Source organism: Pelmatolapia mariae, linkage group LG17, assembly GCF_036321145.2.
Source record: "Pelmatolapia mariae isolate MD_Pm_ZW linkage group LG17, Pm_UMD_F_2, whole genome shotgun sequence".
NCBI lineage: Eukaryota > Metazoa > Chordata > Actinopteri > Cichliformes > Cichlidae > Pelmatolapia > Pelmatolapia mariae.
In genome coordinates, this window is record NC_086242.1 from 34,858,324 (window position 1) to 34,881,209 (window position 22,886).

The following is a 22,886-nucleotide window of genomic DNA, read 5'->3' on the forward strand; positions in this document are numbered from 1 at the left end:
CAATGGAGGGAGAGAGATGTTCGTTCTTTAGCTGGAAATATGGTCACTATTTTGAGTTTCTGTCAACTAAAGATTTCAATATTAAGGTTCGTTGTACACTCTGTGTTGGCGAAAAAGTGTTATCTACCTTCAAAAACACTACGTCAAACTTAAAGAAACGTTTGGAGTCGCAGCACGGCACAGTCAAACTCACAGAGAGAGTCCCACCAAGTGGTCCGAAGCAGAGAGCCGTGACTTCCCCAGACGGTCCTACACCCCCCAAACAACAAAAGTTGGACTTTGGTGCAAAACCAGTAAGTGATGAAAATTGAAGAAGTTGGTCGCACAGTATATTGTAGAAGAAATGCTACCTATAAACACTGTTGACTCGTCCTCGTTTCGTGCCATAATAAAAAAGATCGCTACTTCTGTTAATGCCGAGCTGCCTCACCGAACGACTTTTACTTCTTACTTGGAGAAGGAGTTTACAGAAATGGAGAGAAATTTGAAGGCCGCACTGAATGAGATTGACTTTGTTTCAACTACCGCGGATATTTGGACTGCTAACAACAGAAGCTATATGGGAGTAACGCTCCACTGGATCAGTAGAGCACCACAAGGTTGCATTAGCATGTAGGCGAATTCGTGGTAGACACACGTATGATGCCATTGGTACAAAAATTGAAAACATTCACTCCTCTTACTCAACAAAGTAGTTGCAACAGTTACTGATAATGGATCCAACTTTGTTAAGGCGTTTCAAGTTTATCATCCTGTCACGGAGTCCGATGATGAGACGGAGGAGGAAGAGTCCACCCCCAAAGACGATGATGTCACTTTTTCTGATCTGTCAGAAATCCTCTCGGCTGAGAATGAAAGTGAGGGTCAGCTGTCTCTTCCCCCTCACCGCAGGTGTGCTTCGCACACCATCAACATAATTTGCACACGTGATGTGGAGAAACATTTAACAACCAATGCAGAGAGCAGGGCTGTGTATAGGAGCAGCACAGCAAAATGCACAGCTCTTTGGACCAAATCAAGTAGATCTACACTTGCATCAGAAACAGTGGAAGAAATCAGCAAAAGAAAGCTCCTAATACCAACATCCACAAGGTGGAATTCCTTTTTTGATGCTGTAAAGAGAATTGCAGAAATCCCCATGGGTGAGTTGAATACTCTGTGCACAAAGCTAGGACTGAAGTGCTTCAAAGATCAAGAATACCAGTTCCTGCATGAGTACTGCATGGCCATGAAACCTCTGACTGCAGCACTGGACATTTTACAAGGCGACTGTCCATATGGAACTTTACTACCAACACTTGAAGTTCTGATGCAGAAGACCCAGGCTGTGAAAGATGACCTCTCCAGGATGACTGCAGCCCTTCCAGATGCCATTGTACAGGTACGCTCCATCTTGAAATTAGTCAAATTTTTTGCTTCATACAATTCACAAACATGGAACAGAATATTAATTATCATTGCAAAATAAGATTAAAACAATTAAAATGTTTATAAGTAACCTAAAACAAAATAAATCCATAATACTGATCTCATATTAGGCATGGTTTGCAAGTAATTCAATAACATAATAAATTGTAGGCATAAAAATATCAATTATGTTTTTTAGGCTATTCAGACTCATTTCGCTGGTGTGCTGGACGACAAAGATGCCCTTCTCGCAGCTGCCAGTTGTCCAAAATTCAAACTCCGATGGCTGAGAGATGCAGGAAGGAGGGAGCGAGTAAAACAGCTTCTGACAGCAGAGTGTTGCACCACTGCTCCTCTGGCAAAAAACCCTGCCAGTGTGCCCAGTGCTACTACATCTAGCAGCCAAGGTGAGATGGACTTTTTCACTTTTGAGGCAGAGCCAGAGGAGGAGACCTATTCTGCAGAAAAAGAAGTCATGGACTACCTGATGTCAGGCTACGACCTTCAGATTCTGCATAAGTTTTCAAGCATAAAGACAATTTTTTTAAAGTATAACACTCCAACCCCATCAAGTGCTCCTGTGGAGCGACTTTTTAGTCTGGGAGGTTTGGTGCTCACGCCTAAAAGAAATCGACTTTCTGACAAAAGGTTTGAGAAGCTTCTGTTAATGAGGTACAACCAATGGTTTACTCACTCCACTCTACTGTTTCCCCATAACATGCGATGACAACATATACTGAAAAAAAGAGAATGGGGAATCCAATTTAAATAACTATTTACAAGTAATTGAATTAAGTTTATCAAAGTCACTTAATAAACTTATTAAGTTTTCAAGTTGATTAACTTAAATCAGTTACTTGCAAGGAAGTAAGGCAATTTATTTAAGTTGGACCTGCAGTCTCTTTTTTTTCATAAGATTAGTCCAAAGTTACAAAAGCGGACAATAGTGTTTACATGTGGATGGTATAAAAAGTATCTTAAGGGAAGTCAAGAAAGACTCTTTGTTTGTTTGTTTGTTTTATAAAAAGTATTTATGTTAAATAAAGTCAAAGACTTTCTTTGTTTTTTTTATAAAAAGCATTTATGTGAAATGAAGTCAAGAAAGACTCCTTTTTTTATAAAAAGTATTTATGTTAAATGAAGTCGACTTATTTTTTTTATAAAAAGTATTTATGTTAAGTGAAGTAACAAGACTGTCTTTATTTTCATACAAACAAGTATTTCTGTCAGGAAAAAAGTTTTAAGTTCAACTTCAAATGTCAGGAGATATATTGTTGACACTACTGTTAAAATACACTTCCAATAAAGTGAGTATTGGCAAAACCGGTTGATGTTTTTATGTTGAGGCAGCGGGGAGTGTTATTGGCAGCTTCTGAAAGTAACTAATAAAGTAACTAGTAATCTAACTTAGTTACTTTAAAAATAAAGTAATCAGTAAAGTAACTAAGTTACTTTTGGAAGGAGTAATCTGTAGTCCGTAATATATTACTTTTTCAAAGTAACTGTGGCAACACTGTAGAGGACCCAAGCTTGAAGGATAGACAACCCGCAGGGGCGAGCGGGGAATTTATATCTATATATATACGCAATGTATGTAATACATTTTAAAATGTACAATTTTGACTTTGAAATAACACTCTTTGTTTTTGACTCTCACCATCGTTCAGTTCCATTACCATAACTCTGTTAATGGAACAAGGTCACATTTTTGGACTGGATTATTTTGTACATGTTCATTTTGTTATTCACACATTCTTTTGAATAAAGAGGCGGCATGCATCATACATCTGTATTAACACAAGACATGAACTAAAAGTAGCAAATGCAAAGTCTATTGACTTTGCAATCCTTCAATATGCATTTAACAACTAAAGATGATGCAGACTTAAACTGTTTGAAGCATTTTTGTTGTTGTCTTTAATCTCTCTCTTTTCCAGTTCTTGAATAAAGTGAACACCATCGTCATCATCCCAAGTGTTTCCACTGTCATTCCACCTTCTGAGATGCATTACGACTGTAAATTCCAACCATTTTCCAATACGGACGCTCATGAAGAACACCTCCTACTACAGTCCATTGCTTGGCCTGAAACTCCACCTTTACCATCACCTCTGTCCATGAACAGAACCAGTGATCCAGCACACAGCACCTTCACCATTCTCCCAGGGAGAGAAGGGGAACAGTGGCATGTCGGGGATAAGCTGGAGGTTCTGATAAAAATTCATGACTTCCAGGGTCATCCAAAGAACGGTGGGGGAGATGTCCTACTTGCTCGTCTGCACAACCCAACTCTTCATTCAGGTGTGGCAGGGCAAGTCGTGGATCATCTCAATGGCTCCTACTCTGCTGTGTTCTCTTTACTCTGGGAAGGAAGCGCACAGGTTGAGGTGATGTTAAAATTTATCATTTTTATGCTGATCGTAATGGTTGATAATCTTATATTCAACTTGCTCTTCTTTTTTTGGAACAATGGAACCCTTAGAGCAGGGGTGTCCAAACTTTTTTCGCTGAGGGCCACATACATAAAAATATAGGACAGGCTGGGCCACTTACTAGAAATTAGGTATATAACCTTAACTGTTTTAAAAATCACTTAAAAATGGTCAAATGTGTTATATTGTTGAATATAATTAAAGACAAAACTGCCTTCATCACAGCTTTCCATAAATGGATCTTTATTGATTTATGCAGAAAAAGCTTTGGTAGCTCATTCTCAGAACAGCAGCCTCAGATTTCTTCTTAGAGGGAATATTTACAGCACAGAGAAAAAACAATAAAGGGGAAAATGGGACGGGTAAATTTCAAGTTTGTTATTTAAGTTATTAGGCTTAGCAACACACCTATTAACGTTCGTTTGAAACGGTTATCAACATTAACAGACTGAACTGGACTTAATAACAGGAGTGCATATAATTTTAGTAAATTATTCTGGTGAGTATCAGCTGTGCTGGGTATGTAAATCGGGCCATCCAGCTGCGGTGCTGATCCGATGCCACTCGTGCCAAAAAATCCGGACAAATGTCACTTGATCAAGGAGGAAATCTGCATCAGATGAGATCAGCTGACTTTGCATGTGCGTGCGCTGTGCACAGCGGTGTGTACTCTGTGTGTTAACAAGAAAAACGCATATAAGAAAGTGGTGCGCAAAAGCAGGCTAGTGACAGAATTGATGCGCATTATTGATATTTGAAGCACGTGTACCTGCACATTAACACACGGGTACTGTGGAATACATTTTTTACTCACCTAAAGCGCTCGTGCTCTCGTCCACTCCCCGCAAAAAATTAGCAGCTGTGCGGTGTCTGTGGCATCGGCGCTCTCATCGCATGCAATGGAGTAAAAATCAAGAGCACAGCTTTATCAAACAGCTGCAGTTTAATGTTGGCTGACGAGTCTTCAATGCGTCGCACAACTGGATTTCTGGACATGCTGACGTTGTTGAAGTCCTGCACTTTTTCCGGGCACATTATTTCGGTGACTTTAACGAGGCCGTGTTTTATGAGGTCTCCATCCCGACCTCATATTGGAGCCTTTTCCTGGACAATTTGAGCACAAAAAAAATACTGTTGCTCACCCTGCAGGAGAGCTACCATTTGCTTTAATTTTTGCTCTCGCTCAGCACCAGTGTAGGATGCATAGGCCTGATGTTTGGTTTCATAATGACATCGTACATTATACTCTTTCATAACTGCCACAGTTTCAGTGCAGATCAAACAGATACACGTCCCCATGAATTCTTTGAAGAAATATTCACTCTCTCGCCTTGTCTGAAATTTTCTGCACTCACTTTCTACCTTTCGCTTCTTTGGTTCTGCCATGTTTAGTAACTTGGGGGTATATTTCTTCTGTGATTGTACTTTTTGGTGGAGCAACTGCCTTGATCAACAGCAGCTCCCCCTGGTGTTAAAACTAAGAAGTGCAATACACTCAAGCAAAAGTTGAAGTGCGGGCCATATTCTATTCAATTTATAAAATTACTTGCGGGCCAATTAAAACTGGACCGCGGGCCGCAATTGGCCCGCGGGCCGGACTTTGGACATGCCTGCCTTAGAGAAAAGCAGACTTGGCATTTCTAGACACTTAACTTAAGAATTGTCTACATAACTGTGACTAACTGCTGATTTAGCAGCTGTGGGTATCAAGGCAAGGTAAGTGGGGTTAGGTTAATTGCCCATAGGTGTGAATGCGGGAGTGAATGTGAGCACGAATGGTTGTCTCTGTCTATGTGTTAGCCCTGCGACAGACTGGGGACCTGTCCATGGTGTACCTTGCCTCTCGCCCTAAGACAGCTGAGATAGGCTCTGGCGCCCCCCGCGACCCTGAAAAGGATAAGTGAAAGCGAATGGATGGATCGATTGATGCATGGTTGGGTATCCCGGCAATTAATCAGAATCAGAAACAGAATACTTCATTAATCCCTAAAGAAATCATGTATCATTAAAAACTCATTCCAGTTTCAAACTGAATTTGTAATGTTTTAAGTTGACTTGTTTTAAAATTATATTATCGTTAAATATATTATTTGCAACATACCTGATACTATGCTAAGAGACTGATGCCAAAAATTCCTAATGAAGGCAAAATGCAACCATCCTATTAGCTGATGACAAAGACCTTGAATTTAGACTATTAGTGTAATGGGAATTTTAAAGATAAAACTGTTATAAAAAATATTTGCATGTTAACACTAAGCTACAATCTGGTGATTGAGAAAGAAGATAATGTGAAAATAAAGAAACCTGAATTCCCCAGATTGACAGCTTTGGAATGGCACCAAAAGACTGCCATGTTTTTGGCTTCAGTTTCTAATATACATGTTAATGGCAACTCTACAGTACTGTGCAAAAGTCTTAAGCCACCCTTCATTTCGTTTTTATACTGTAATTCCAGATGTACTTTGTTAGTCATTAATACCATTACCTCACATGAACAAGGTCCACCCAGACATGGTTTGTTTTTGTTCCTACTGGCACTGTTTCCTGTTGCCAGCATGTAGTCTGAATAGATTACTTGCCACCAACACCAAAATGTGTATTACAAGGTTCTTCATATATATATAATCTATGAGACCGGGTTACCAGACTTTGATTTATGGTCCTACCAGGTGACACTGGTTCACCCCAGTGAGGCAGTCACAGAACTTCGCAGACTGAACATCGAACAGCCTGACAGGATGCGCTTCGTGAGCCAGTTCCGCTCAGGCTCAGTTACTGAAACTACCAAATGTCACGTATGCTTGCGTCCAACCCAGCAGCCCGTGTGCAACTACACTGACCTCCAAACAGGTGAGCCGTGGTTCTGCTACAAGCCAAAGAGTTTGAGTTGTGATGCCAGGATCCTCCACTTAAGGGCAGGATATAAGCAAATCACAGCAATGGACCAGCTCTTTCAGAGGTGAGAATTACTTGCATGGTGAATAACTCACTGTTCACTATACCTTTCTTTAATGTTTGGTAGTGTCTGAATCCAATCTGATTTGTTGCCTGCTGTGTCAGATAGAATTGTGTGTGCTTTGCCGCAGAGGTGTCAACATGAAAGTCTCCATTCCAGCTTCAGGACCTGCTGGTGTCACCGTTTTGCCCAAGAAGAAAGGTAAAGCAATTTTTGACATTTATATCGAAATTGAAATAGGATGTACTGCAGATTGTGAGAAGTTGAGAGCCATAAAAATTAAACAGCTCTATTACATTTACTACCTTGTTCTATATAGTAGATACCTGTGGAAAGATGTGTCAAGGCTACTTTAAGCTAAGTGGTGGTAGCATAGAGTATTTGCATGGTAATGTAAATATTGTTCTGTTCAGAAGAAGTCCATAACATGTGGATAAAATTAACGCCTGTTATTCCCCCAAATAAATAGTTCTATTATTACAATATAAGGTATGATTACAAAGTTATAATAATTGGACAGTAAAACATGAAAATCTTGCCTGATTTAAATTAGACTGATCTGTCCTTGAATGTTATCTTCTCATATGCCTTAAACACACCATCAACAGTATTACTGTATGTAGAGCACACCCTGAAAGTGTCATGTGGTACCCTTACACTTGTGCCATGTAGTACATTCTGGAGCTTCCCCACTGTGTTGCAACAGCAATAGTTCCACTGGACTTTTGTTTTGGGGGGAAGCTGATGGGAGACAAGTACCGAGTTTGGTGAGTGACAGTTGTGTCTCTGTGGCCAAAAATGAAACAGGGCCGAAAAATCTCCTGCATTTTCACCACACGTAGTTCAGTTTTCAATCTTCTGCATGTTCTCCATCTAACACCTGGTAGTACAACACTGGCTCCATAGTTTTACTCTAATTCATGTGTACAAATATACATTTAAAAAAAGGTTCCTGGTTGTACTTCCAACTTGTCTACAACCTTTGGGATATAAACTGTGGCTTTAGACCCAGCTCTTATCACCAGTTAAGATCCTCCACAAAAATGCAGGTGATTTTGAAACGGAATTGCATTTTTCTCTGTACATACATTCAAGTCAATGACAAAATTGCAAAGAGCACAATGCAAGTGACAGGACTTCCATTTGTAATGTGTAAAACTTTATCTGGAGTCAGTTACATGCGCACTGTTCTGCAAATCACCAGTACACTACATTTGGACTGACTTGTTGGTGACTGAAAACACATCTTAGTGTGGCTAGAAACCCACACTGACCAGACTTCTTATGAAATTAAGTTAGAACTAAAGTTTTAAGAGACATCAGTGCATTTATAAGCTTGAACTAACATAGAACTCTTTCTTTGCTTTTTTTTGTCCTCTTCTCAGATCATTTAGAGAAGAGCAGCAGTAGTGTTGAACCTGGACCCTCTGGCTATTACTACCAGGGTGTGTGGAGAGCACTAGGTGACACCACAGTTCATCAATTCAACACTCCATCAGCCATCACTCAGTGTCTGAAAGGAAAGGTGGTTCACCTGTACGGAGACTCCACCATCAGGCAGTGGTTTGAATACTTTATCGCAACAGTACGAGGTATCTGCCCCACAAACTTTTCTGGCACCAATTTGATTTTCTTTACTCTGCAGCTTAACTTATTCCCTCTGTAATACTTTCAGATCTTAAGGAGTTTAACTTGCATAGTGAGAAAAAAGTTGGACCTTTTATGGCCCTGAACTATGAAAACAACATCATGGTGACTTACCGTGTGCACGGGCCTCCTCTCCATTTTACCAAAGTGCCAACCAGCGAGTTGCGTTACATTGCCAACGAGCTAGACAATGTTATTGGAGGTAGAAACACCGTTGTAGTTATTGGCATCTGGGCACACTTCTGCACTTTCCCCACTGAGGTCTACATCCGACGGTTGCAGAGCATTCGGCGGGCAGTGGTGCGGCTTCTGTCCAGGGCTCCAGATACACTGGTTGTTATTCGGACTGGAAACCCCAAAGCTTTGAAACTTCATGAAGTATTGACTAACAGCGACTGGTACTCACTGCAGAGGGACAGGGTGCTCAGGGCCATGTTTAAAGGACTGAATGCCCATCTGGTGGATGCCTGGGAGATGGTCTTGGCCCATCACCTGCCACATGAGCTCCACCCACAATTCCCCATTATTAAAAACATGATTAATGTTCTCTTGTCCTACATATGCCCTCAAAAGGATGGCTAGATTATTAACAGGCCAGCCACAGATGAGACAGACTACATTCTTTTGTTTTAGTACTAATTCTGGGTGGCAAAAACAGCAATCATGTTTTTTCATCATGAACATGATGGCTGCAGCTATAGAGAGGGTGGGTATATATTCTGCATCATTGGGTTATCAAGCAGTATTCCATAATGTACCGAAACTCCATGTCCATACCAACTCTCACACATGTACAAACACACATTTATTTTTAAATTCACTAAACAAAAATAACTATTACTTGTTAATTTACATGAATGAAAGGTTAAACTTAGTTTTACTCTGCCGCTTACTAATGATTCTTTTGTTCATTGAGTCCAATGACTAGCAGCAGGGGATATATTTGGGGGAGGGGGAGGGGTGCATTTGCAGCGCTCAATAACTGTTAAAAATAATTTTGGAGTTTTTGCTTTTTAATGGTCAAAACTGAAGTCAGATGAAGGACTAAATAGCCCCTAAATAAATAAATCATGACTGGAATAATATGCTAATAAATTTTCAGTGTGTAACCTGTGTGATGATGTCTGTGAAGAGGTAAAACAGCTAGCGTACACAGCATGTGCCTCGGGATTGCTTTTTAGTTAGTGCAGAATTTTTTTCAAGAACACCAGTACAATATTCAAAAATATTTTCAGTTTAATTTAACTGTTGTAATTTGTTGGTTTGTTTGTTATTGTCATGGTTCTGAGTCTGACGACCCAGTGTTTTGTGTTTGTTATTATTATCTTATGTTCTTGCTTATTCTGGTTATGTCTTTTGTTAAGATTTGCTATTTGTTAGGTTTCGGATCTGTTTCCCTCTGTTCTCTGTCTGTACTGCGTCTCTGAGTCCAGTCTGTGGAAGGGCATAGATTTGGTTTTGGCATTGGTGGGGACGGATGATTCAACCCCCGAACCCTGCCCCGTTTCTTTTTTTTCCCCTTTTTGTCTTTGCTTCTTGATAACAAAAGGAGAAATATACTTGCCTGCATATGCTATTCTACATGCTTTTAAACTATTTAAAATCACAATTCATAGTTTTATATGTGAATTATATAATGTTAAATTATCGCTATTAAACAAATGACTGACTAAAGTATTTTAGACTTTAGTTTACTTCAGTGATATTTCATATAAATCAGGTATCATACAAAAATAAAAATAGCTTCAAATACAGTCGTGACAATAAAAGAATATGACTTTAAGAACTTAACAACATTACTTCAGTTATAGTACACCAACATCTCTTATACATTAGCACTAAGGGAACACTCAGTGACCTGGTGGTTTTTGTCCATAAAACTACTCATTTAAGATTACCACAAAGTAAAAGATCTCTCAGCGAAATTCTGCAACATTTTTTGCACACTATTGCCCCTATTAAATCAGTGAGCTGGGATTTTTTATTCTAAACATGAACTACTGTTACAGTAACAGACATGAACTACTGGTGTCCCACACAACAACTCAATGTCCACCATGTGAAGGAGCCAAACACATGCCTTCTCCTCTTGTTAACCGAGATAAACTGCTGGCATGTTTGCTTTACATCTATACTGTCCAGTCTCTCCTGGTGGACATGGCAACACGTTATTCATGGTTACATACAATTTTAGACTGATGTGGGCCAAAGCCTAGCACATACTTGCCATACTTGAGACCTCAGAATTAGGGAGACATTCAAAAGGGCTGTTTGGGGGATATATATATATATATATATATATATATATATATATATATATATATATATATATATATATATATATATATATATATATATATATACACAAAAAAAACAACTTGAATTTTACAATGTTTAAGTATCGGATAAAATAAGTTAAATGTCACCGTTATTATTGGCCGGTGCCAGAAACAGGCCGGGGGTGTCCAAATTCAGAGGCTGCGTCCACCTGAGGACCAGGTGTTGTGACAAAAAGTGATTGTCAGCCAAAAACTGATTGCTTGTATTTAAACTGCTATGAACAACTTGTTGGTCTATAATATGTGAAACATTTGTCAAATGTATCCCTCGTGAATGATATCAAGTCATCTTGAGCAATAAACAACATTCCTGTAACAAGGTAGAAGCCGCAATCAGTTTTTGGCAGTGACTTTTGTGTATCCTTTATTTATGCAGTTAAAAAAAAAAGTTGTTTATTTTAAAAATGTCTCTCTTAAGAGTAATCTGGCCAAGAGGACAGCTGAAATTGCAACCAATGCAAAAATAGTTCTGTAAACATATTTTAAGTGGACAAAAGGAAGCTGATTGATTATAATGTAGGTACAATAAAACAGTTACAAAGATGCTTGAGAAACAGGTAATTTTTAAATTTTATATATAACCCCTTTGTAATACCTGTTCACAGAAGTCTATTTAGCATCATATGTAACAATATTACACAAAAAACACACGGAAACATTGGAAATCACTTTTTGGCACAACACCGGCTCAGATATTTGAAGTTTACACAGCTACATTCTCGCCTGAAAATATGTTTAAAGTTTACTTTGCGACCCAGAAATAGTAATAAGAGTAATGTTAAAACTAAGTAGCTGCAGTGGTAGTAGCAATTGTTGGAAACTGGATTCGGCTGAGCCAATCTGGGATATGCTCTTTCAATTTTGTTGTCCGGGTGGAAAATCGGGAGAAATTGGGAAGAATGGTGTAGCCTGTAACGTTATTATGACGGACACATTTTATGAGTGAACTTGACTTTAAGTGACTTACAGGTTTCTTTGAAAAATACTTTCTTATATCCAGGTTCTTCCTTTTTGCTGCCATCCTCCTCTCCTCCTTGCAGGTCCTCACAGCGCAGGATTGTCGCTGCTAAAACTAAACAGAGCTCCCTGAAAGGCACAGCCAATCACATTGGCCATATTTGTCACATGAGGTAGGACTCCAGTAGAGAACGTAATTTAACTCTTTCTGCACCACTAGGTGAATGAGACGTTGACAGATCGTTTTTTTCTTTCTATTGGGTTCGTTTTTCTTTCCTTGAAGAGATCAAATTATTGGTGGGGCCAATTCAATAATCGCTGGATATTGGTGGGGACACGTCCCTTCCGTCCATGCCAAATCTACGCCCTTGAGTCTGTGCATTTCCTGTTTTATTTTGAAGCTCTGTGTCGTTTGTCAGTGTGTTCTGTTTGTGCTCTCCCTGTCTCGTCAGTGTAATCAGCGGCATCTGTGTCTCCCAGCTGTTTCCTCTTAGTTCTGTTCACTTCATGTATTTAGTGTCTGCGTCTTCCCCTGGTCATCGTCGCATCGTACCCTCACTTTCACTGTGTCTTCCGTTTGCTAGCCTGCCTGTTTCATTTGTTTTTGTATTCTCAGTTTAGTTAGTTTTTTTGTTCTGTTGCTATCCAGCAATAAAGCTGAGTGTTTTGAGTTTACGTCTGCCTCTATGAGTTCTGCTTTTGGGTCCGCCATTCCTGCCTGCCTTCACACAGCCATGACAGATATTTAGTTGATCTTCTGGTTTATAGGGATTTGTAAGTGACTCGTAAGTGATTTGTAAGATCACTTTGTAAGTGAGAAAAGTTACAAAGATTCAGATTGTGATTGTGTGTGTGTGTGTGTGTTGGGAGGTGAAGTGAACTGTATTCATGGTACTAATTCTGCCCTCACTATTGTGAGAAGCTGGTTTCTAGCTTGGCAGATAGCTAACAGGTCCACAATAAACATCCAGGAGTCAGTGGGTACGTTTTAGATGTTTACTGTCAAAACACTTTAAAACTGTGCTACAGAAACAAAAATAAAATATTACATTTATTCGGTAATTGCATTTTCTTTACAATATCAAACATTAAGGCATGCACTACAATGTATACAAAACATAAACACAAGCATATCCAGACCCCTTCACTGGTTATTAGGCCCAGGCATTTAGCGATTAGCTTAATGCTAACATTACATAAGATATCCCATACACGGGCTAACGTGTTAGCATCGCGGCCGTTTTTCACACAAAGGAAAGTTTCTCACACAAAACTCTAAACTGCTACACAAAATTATTGCGGGGAAGCTTACACAACAGATAGCAACTACTTACAGGCATGTGCTCTCTCAGGCTCAGCAAGAAAAAGTGAACAAAAAGTGGAACAGACAACAGTTTGGCCATAAGACTGTTTTTTACTGGTGAGGCACTATGGCAAGTCTGCTGGTACAAAAAACACAACCCAAATTATCATGCCTGCCTTAAAGGGACATCACACTCCTCGCCTGGTATAAGCTGTGTCCCAAAACGTTGGCTGCATCCTCAGGAGGCCGCATTTGAAGGCCGATTACATCACAGCCAGGCGACGAAGGCTGTCCCAATTCCTCGACTCCTTCAAATGCGGCCGACAAATGCATCCTTCATTTCCCCGAATTTGAAGGATGGGTTGGGTGTGTCCTTCGTGTCCACCATATCCCAGAATTCATAGCGTGGCCCAGCCAATTTCAGTTTCCAACAATGGCGGCCGCTACCAAGTTTTAAAATTACTCTTATTAGTCTTTCTTGGTCACAAAATAAACTTTTAACATATTTTCAGGCGAGAAAGTAGCTGTGTAAATTTCAAGTATCTGCTTGGTTTATCAAGACATCGCATATTTGCAAAATTGCGCCAGCGTTTTCGGAGACGTCTGTTACCCACCCGCTCGATAGCAAGCCGGGGGGTTCAATGGTCGCTCGAGGCGGCGAGAGCAGCGGACTCCCGGCTTCATCGTTTTCAGGCCCTCGCTCTTTTGCTACTCAGGTTAAACATGATATATAAATCACTCGGATAACTTAAAATGTAATTGTTTGGCTTTTTTTCTGTGTTTTATTTGTTCCGGAGTAAATCAGTTTGGCTGTGATCACAGTTATTAGATTATTAGATTAAATAAAACTTTATTAATCCATTGGGTTCCTCCGGGATTTTCACACAGCTGAATAAACATCAAACAGAAAACTGATTAAACAGAAGTGTGAGACGGTCGAGAATTTACGCCAGTGTCCTGTTATATTTTAGATAGCAAGGAGCAGACGGCCAAGTTTATTAAACTCCACCGACACAGCGGTGACGCAAATCTGAAGGCTAGACCGTCCCATTTCACAGCCTCGCACTTCCGGCCTTCTCGGTCTTCGAAGGACCCGGCCCACATAGACCGCAAAGGCCGGGTCCTCCAAAGGATGCAGCCGACATTTTGGGACACAACTATAGAGTACTATACCACTATGTCCCTCTGAGCAACAACACAACTTCAGTGGCGGGTCTCGAATACACCCTCAGGTTGCCGCCTTGAACAACTCTCACCTCCACTTTCCTCCTTTCACTTGTCTTGACCCGGAAAGGTATTTACCACAAGTCCTGTGGGTCATTGATTTCGTTTCGCCTCTTTGTCCTTTAGGAGCACAACATCTTCAGGTCGATGTCTTCCAAAGGAGCAGACACAGAGTCGACCTTTTGTGTTTAAAGCATAGCAGGGGTGAGCATGGTTGGCATGTCTGGATCTGAAGACACTGAAGACTATTGGCCGGGCATTCATGAGCACTTCATGTGAAAGACTAGGGGAATGCATCTTGAGCAACATGCTATCCAAAATGTGGCGAGCCATCCCTATCATTCTTTCCCATGCTCCCCCCATGTGGGGGGAGTGTGGAAGATTGAAATCCCACATGCAGCCTTGGTCTTTGAGGTAAGACTGAAGTGTTGTATCTTCTGGGGTTATGCCAAGTTCTTTACATACACCAACAAAGTTTGTTCCTCGGTCTGAGCGGAAGAGCTTTGCTGGACCTCTGATGGCAGTGAACCGCCTAAGCGCATTTATGAAGCTCGACGTAGACAGAGATTCTATCACCTCCAGGTGAACTGCCTTTGTTACCAAACAAGTAAACATAACAGCCCAGCGCTCACTCTCTGCAAGGCCTCCCCCTATGCGACGGGCACAAACCGTCCATGGTCCGAAAACATTTAATCCAACTTGGGTGAAAGGAGGAGATTGGGTCAACCGATCAGCAGGTAAGTTGGATTTTTTGTTTTTCCAGACGTCCTCTCTACCACCTACAGGTGACACATTTGTGTATGATGCTCGATACAAGTCTTTTTCCTCCCAGAATCCACAGTCCAGCGGATCTGATGGCCCCTTCCGTGAAGTGCCTACCCTGGTGTACTACTTGCTCATGATAATACTGCACCAACAAGTTAGCAATGTGGTTGCTTTTGGGAATGATTATGGGATGTTTCTATTTCCATGAGATTGCAGATAATGACGTGCGGCCACCAACCCTCAGTACACCATCTGAATGCAGGAAAGGGTCAAGTTTCCTGAGAGGACTGTGTTTTGAGACAAGCTCACCTTTGAACAGGCTCTTGAGTTCTTCTTTAAAGGCCTCATGCTGTACAGTCTGTACGATTACTGTTCTTGCCTGAGTACGCTCGTCTACCTTTGTTGTATCTCCCTCCAGAGTCTTAGCACAGGACCTGACTTTCTGGATGAGCTTGGCTATGCCACATACAAGTGTCTTCCAGCTGGAAAAGCGCACTGTGCTCACTGCTGCTACAAGAGGTTCCTGCGGCTCATTCTGCTTTCTGTTCTCTGGGGAGAACCGGGTCTGTGCCTGGAGGAGGATGGAGGCTTCACCTTTTAGTTAGACATCTGCCAATTCACCGTGAATTCCAACATGCTTTACATCGCCACAGAGGAGAGGCTGTACCAGCTGAGCCACAACCTGACTCTGATCAACAGCCTGAACCAGAGAGGAATCTTAAAGACCGGAAACCAGCAGGATGATGTGCAGTTTTACCAGGTTTCTGACAGAGCTGAGTGGAATGTAACTTTCAGCATCAGCGTGTTGTTGCCTTTCACAAAGATTGACTCTCTGATCAGCTGCGGTGTGACTGGCGATGATTGCGGTCACTGCGAGGTTCTGGACCTGAAGAACATCTCTAACCTTCTGTACAGAGAACACATCCAGGTGGGACCTCTGAATAGCAGCAGCAGGTCTGTCAGCTTTCTGGTGGCTGTCGAGAAGAAAAGAGAGACTGACACTTACATTCTGACCTCGATCCAACAAAACTAAGAACAGCCCAAAAACAACAAGTGCGGTATTAATCAGTCTGCCCCAGGGCAGCTGTGGCTACAATTGTAGCGTGCCTCCACCAGTGTGTGAATGTGAGAGTGAATGAATAGTGGAATTGTAAAGCGCTTTTTGTGCCTAGAAAAGCACTATATAAATGCAATCCATTATAAATAGAGTTCACCCCTACCTGCTGAGTCAGGCCATCTAGGACAAAAACAAACAAACACAAAAAAGACAAAGAAAAAAAAAGGGAATTAGAGCATAAACATGAATAACCTCTTGTTAATTGTCTTCAGCAGGGAGAAAGCCTCTAAACTACTAGGCTGATTAACATGAAAGTCACCAGGCGGAAATCAGCAAACTGCCGCTTCACTTTGATTCCCAAAGAGCTATTAGCTGAAAATTTGACATGTCTTGGTATGGTGTGCCATGTGTTCTTACAAAATAAAAAAAAAAATAGAACAAACTGTACAACCCCAGGACAAAAGAAGTGGAAGACCTAAAACTCTATCTCCAGAGTAACAGGAAATAAAAGTCTTGTTATTAAGAAAGAGGAAGAAATCTAGCAAAGATCTGACACAGGAAATGGCAAACGCACCCAGCACATCAATTGATCCCTGAAGCTCCATCAGTTAGAGAAAATCATATCATTTTATAATCATAGTTCATTCACCCAACCATTTCATTATGGCAATTTTAATTATAACACTAAGAAATATAAAAAATTGCAAACAAACTTTTCATTCCAGGTTCAAAAGGGTCCCTACCACCACTGGGGCCCTGGGCTCTCAGTCCTACTTTTTATCACACTGCCAGGCTCCTGGTGAGATGTGAGTTATGGTTACTGTGGTGTCATATGACTTAATAATGTTTATTGTCAGTATAACAGTTATCTATATACTTAATGAAATGCTGCTAGCTCTGAGCAAAGCACAGATCAACACAACTCACTCGAAATGGCACATTTGTGAAGTGCATGTGATCAAATTGGAACATATTAAACTCTTTTTGTTCAGCATTATTAGATGTGTTTAATTTTATTGTCTTGCAACGTGTTCAAGATGAGTACATCAACAGACAACAGATCTGATGATCAGTGTGTTTGTTTCAATGCCAAAGATCCTGAAACCAGAGGCAGTCCTTTTCAGGCACAGCTACATGACCTCTTTGCTGGCAGTGAGGCTGGATGCTTTTCTTCCTTGGGACAGGAGAGGGCAGCTCATTAAGGTGTGTATGAAATGAGAAATGCATTTCTTATTGTGGTAAAAGTATTTAGTTTACTTGCCTCATTCCAATATGAACTGAGGTCACAAAAACAAACGTACAGTAAAATCATAAATAAGAATAGGCCCTAGATAAATACCAAGAAAAGTAACAATAAAATACAAATAATTTATGATTTCCACCCGATTTATTTACATCAATCTCATTTCATTTTATTTGATGTGGAGTGGAGAGACAAGTAAAGTAAAGAAACTATTGCAAACATACCAGTAAGGAAGCAGTTGATGTTGCAGGTGTGAAATGCCTCCATTTGAAATGCTAGGTTAGTTCTCACTAGCTAGCAACAGGTGCATAGCTGCTGAAACTCGGCACAGTGAAAAGTGGACATCCGAGCACTGACTAGGTTATGTGCATATTAGATAGGAAGTACTTAGTGTGACTAGATGTGAGGTGATGAGAGAAAAACACCACCACCCTGGGAATATTACCCCAGGAATTTCTGTTCAAATTATGCTAATTACCAAGAAGGTCCATAATACTATACAGACAGAGATGTAGTTCAAGGTGTAAAATAAACAGACAGCTATTTAAAACAGACATCAAATAAAAGAACAATACTAAAAGAAAAATAAGATTACAACACACGAACAACTCAGCGGTTACAAAAAAGCCGGTTAAGTGAACACTAGCGCGACTTGCTGGCGCTATTCACCGGTATCCTCTGATTAGTTTTGTTTACTTCTTTTATTCTACACCAATTTTAATCCTCTGTCCTATATTGACACTATTGGCGACCTGGCGAAATTCCCAAGCACGGGAGTATCTGGGTTTAGCTCTCCTTGACCGTCTCTTTTGGCTACGGTCTCCCACAGACTCGTTCACCTGGCTGTTTGGCTTACCGATATTTCCGTCTGCGATGTGGAATGGCAGGTAGGGGTGCAACAATACTCGCATTGATATTGAACCGTTCGATACAGTGCTTTCGGTTCAGTACGCATATGTATCGAACAATACAAAATTTTTTATTTATTTTATCAACTTTTCTTTTGACGATGCTGTCTGTGTTGAGCGCTCAGTGGATCTGCGTTCGACTACTCCGCCTAGGCTGCACTGTCGAGTGCAGATCCACTGAGCGCAGCGCAAGCTAGCAAAACAGAAGCTAAGCTCGTTGCAACATGGCAACTGCCTCAACGCTACCCGAAATTGAACCTCCCCCACCTTCATTCAGATCTGGTGTTTGGAACTATCTTGGTTTTCATGTGAAGTATGACCCTGATGGTAAGCGCGTCATGGACAAAAGTAAAACAGTATGTCGGATGTGCCACGCAATGCTCAATTGGTGGGAACTAGTGCGTTAGCACAGTTAGCTTGTTAACCTGTTGACGCCGTCCAGCCCCACGCACGGGGCGATCCGCGGTAACTCGTTAACGGAGATTTGCCGCGTTATGGCATTAATGTCATTTTAACTAGATTAACTCTGACAGCACTAGTGGGAACACAACGAATATGACTGCACATTTACGCCGACATCATCCTAGTGCAAAGACAAGTGGAAGCAGACAAAAACAACAAGCACGCATGCTACAAACTTTACCCGAGTCATTTAGACAGCCGTTAGCACATGATTCTCCTTATGGGGACCTGATATGTTTAATATGCTGCTGAGAATATATCCCAGAAGAAGCGTATAGTATAGCTTTTATTTTGGAAAGAGCCATTTCTCTGTAATAAACTCTCTTTTCCAAAGATGAGTGATTTCTCGATCAGATAGATTTATTTTATTTATTTTTTTGTTGTTGTTTCAGCAACATTACATTTAAAAACTGTACTTTTGACTTAAAATATATATTTATAATCTTAATAAATGTACAAATTAAAAAAGCATGAAAATTTTTTTGTATCGAAAAAATATCGAACCGTGACACCAAAGTATCGAACCGAACCGTGAATTTTGTGTATCGTTGCACCCCTAATGGCAGGATCTGTGTACTCTTCGTGTGGGTTTGAATTTTCCTGTCATTGGTCCTGGCGCTGGACTTTACCACTCTACAGCTGCCGAGCTTCTCCGACTCAGTTTCCATCTGGCAGCTCCACCGTCGGCGGTGCTTCGTCTCCACCCGGATATCGCATTCCTCCCTCGCCGCAAGTATATCCATCGGGGCTCTCGCCGAAACTTTTATCATGACAACTCTAAACCAATACAATCCTTCTGGTCCACCTCTCATCATTCCCCACGGAACTTCAACAGGACTGCTGACCACAGTGTTTTAGCCAGCCTGCCCAGGGCGGCTAACACTTTTGTTCAGTCTGACACCACCGATGTCAACTTCGGCCTCCTTAACATCCGCTCGCTTACAAACAAGGGAGATCTCATTCAGGATAAAGATCAGTTTTTATTGATGGAGGAAGCCCAGGTAAGGCCACTTCTGCCCCGTTTTCCTCAGCAGGTTACCAAAGTTGTGACATTTTATTCCCCCCGGTGAGTATTCTCATTCCACTGGTGGACAGTCTGACCTAGAGCTTGTTTTATTTTGTATAAATATCTAGGTAGGAGGTGACATCATTATGAACAATCCTCCCTGTTGTGTGCCTTCATCAGAAATCCCTTGTTTCTGGGTGGCATTAGAATGTATTAGACGTTGGAGGGTTAAAGTTGTTGTTTTTTAAATATAACTGATGAAAATTGCACAATGTGTATGAACACTCATAACTCTGGGTAGTCAAAGAAAAGCACAAGTTGATGAACTACTGATCAAACGCCTCTCTTTCAGGCCCCCTGGGGGCCAACATCATTTTGGAGCAGAGTCTACTCGGTATAGATTTTTAAAATATATATATATATCTATATGAGACTTCTAATTTTTTTGTGTGTATTAAAAATGTAGTCCCCCCCCCTCCACACACACACACACACACACACACACACACACACACACACTTGCCGTCATGTGTAATTTCTGTCATCATCAGTATAAAATTTAGAAAGGTATCTGTTCCCAAAACTTCAATTAAAAGTTGATGATACACGTCTAATTTTTTTAGAGCTGTAGTCATCACAACATTTAAATGACATACTTCATATAGCTATTATGTACATATGAGAAATAACGTCATGCATTTAAAAAATGTTTTTTAATGTAATAAATACCAGATATCTTTTCTTAGTGGTTCATGATTGCAACATTAACTCTGATTATGTCATTAAAAGACGCCCTGGATGAAAAGAACATTAATTAGCCCGAGGCCATATCTGCAAAACTGCCGGTGAAGTTTAAAAGCTCTCCTTTGCTGCCCTCTAGTGGCTCTAATTAGAAACAGCATGACAATAGAGCTAATTTTCATGCTACAAGTCCCGTTTATTATTAGAAATATTTACACTAGAAGTTATTTAAAACAAATGCCACCATACTGGTAAAAATAAAACATGCATCTAATTGTACCTGCAGCGTCTTCTTCAGTTAGCATACAGAAACCCTGAATTAAGACCCTACACCATAGAAACGGAACCTCTCCATCCCAAAAAGTTGATTCTGTTCATCTGGACGTTTCGTGACTTCTCGCTCTCCACGTAAAACTTTTCACACAACGAGCACAAGGACATGTGACTGTAACAGTACATATGTTTTCCTGTGTCGATGACACCAAACTCAGCAGAGAAATCGCAGATTAAAAACTGCCTTCGCTTCTGCTTTTGCTCAAGAGACAGGAGAAAAGTTAACATTAGAGTTAATGGTCGAGGGACTCGCGGCACTCGGGCTCCTAGTTTGAATTGTGTGAGTATCTGCACGTTTTAAAGGCCATTTTCTTAAGGGGCACAAACATTTTATACTGTCTGGTTAGACAAAGAATTGTGGGGAAAAAAGCGACATTTTAAAAAGACAATACCTCAAATTCTTCAGTGGTGTTTAAAAACTTATGAAAAAGTTTTGCATTTATCCTGACAAAACTTAAAAATACACACAAACCACTATTTATTTATTTTTTTTAAGTTTGCAGTATTGAATTCAAGTGTATTTGAATTATCTTTATTATCTATTATTATTTGTATCAAGGGGCAGGGATAGCTCAGTAGGTAGAGTGGTGGCCCCATGATTGGAAGGTCGGGGGTTCGATTCCCCTGAACAGCTACCCTGAGGTACCCCTGAGCAAGGTACAGTCCCTACACACTGCTCCCCGGGCGCCCAATGGCTGCCCACCGCTTCACTGAGTGAATGGGTTAAATGCAGAGAGGAATTTCCCTACGGGGATCAATAAAGTACACTTTCTTCTTCTATTTATATAGTGGCTAAATGTATCTAGTATTGGAACAAATGTTCACATTTTGTCACATTTCTGCCAAACACAGCTTTGTATTCAGAGAGTTTTGAAGCTTTAGAGGAGGAACAAATCTGAGCCTGGTTCTGCTGGAGGTTTCTTCCTGTTAAACGGGAGTTTTTCCTTTCCACCGTCACAAAATGCTTGCTCATAGATCACCTGATTGTTAACTTTACAACGCAAAGCACCTTAAAGGTGCTGTGGTGATTTGACACCATATGAATAAAACTGAATTGAAGTTTAAAATGAAGTGTAGCCACAAAAAGTTTATCACAGCAATGCATTTGTCTCCAGGACCAATATGCCCTAAAGACCCATATGAGCTACACCTGTAATTTATATCAGCACCATGGACAGAGCTCACCTCTGAGAGACGAGGAAGCGGAGGCTACAGATATACAGATGCTAGGCATAAAATTAGAATATCATCAAAAAGTTCATTTATTTCACCAGTTCCATTCAAAAAGTGAAAGTTGTATAATGTATACATTCATTACACACAGACTGTGTTTATTTCTGTGTGTTTATTTCTTTTAATTTTGATGTTTATAACTGACAACTAATGAAAACCCCAAATTCAGTATCTCAGAAAATTTTTTATTTTTTGAAAAGGTTCAATATTGAATCAGATAATTAACTCAAAACACTTGCAAAAGCCTTTAAATTGTCTCTCAGTCTAGTTCTATAGGGTACACAATCACAGGGAAGACTGCTGACCTGGCAGTTGTCCAAAAGACAACCATTGACATCTTGCACAAGGAGGGCAAGACACAAAAGGTCATTGGCTGTTCACAGAGCTCTGTGTCAAAGCAAATTACTAGAGAGGTGAAGGGAAGGAAAAGATGTTGTAGAAAAAAGTATACAAGCAATAGGGATAACCACTCCCTGGAGAGGATTGTGAAAAAACCCCATTCAAAAATGTGGGGGAGATTCACAAAGAGTAGGCAGCAGCTGGAGTCAGTGCTTCAAGAACCACTACGCACAGATGTATGCAAGACATGGGTTTCAGCTGTTGAATTCCTTGTGTCAAGCCACTCTTGAACTACATACAGCATCAGAAGTGTCCCGCCTGGGTTAAAGACAAAAAGGGCTGGACTGCTGCTAAGCGGTACAAAGTTATGTTCTCCGATGAAAGTCAATTTTGCATTTCCTTTGGAAATCAGGGTACCAGAGTGTGGAGCAATAGATGAGAGGCACAGAATCCACATTGCTTGAGGTCCAGTGTAAAGTATCCACAGTCAGTGATGGTTTTGGGTGCCACGTCATCCATTGGTGTTGCTCC

At 40.6% G+C, this 22,886-nt stretch overlaps 1 protein-coding gene across 1 annotated transcript; it reads left to right on the top strand.

Moving 5' to 3' along the window:
- Nucleotides 1-1,138: 1,138 nt before the first annotated feature.
- Nucleotides 1,139-9,027, top strand: LOC134646715 (NXPE family member 3-like). Its single transcript, XM_063500570.1, has 6 exons — nt 1,139-1,381; nt 3,345-3,794; nt 6,512-6,801; nt 6,929-6,999; nt 8,184-8,390; nt 8,474-9,027. The coding sequence occupies exons 1-6, from the start codon at nt 1,139-1,141 to the stop codon at nt 9,025-9,027; spliced, it is 1,815 nt and encodes a 604-aa protein (XP_063356640.1).
- The last annotated feature ends 13,859 nt before the right edge of the window (nt 9,028-22,886 follow it).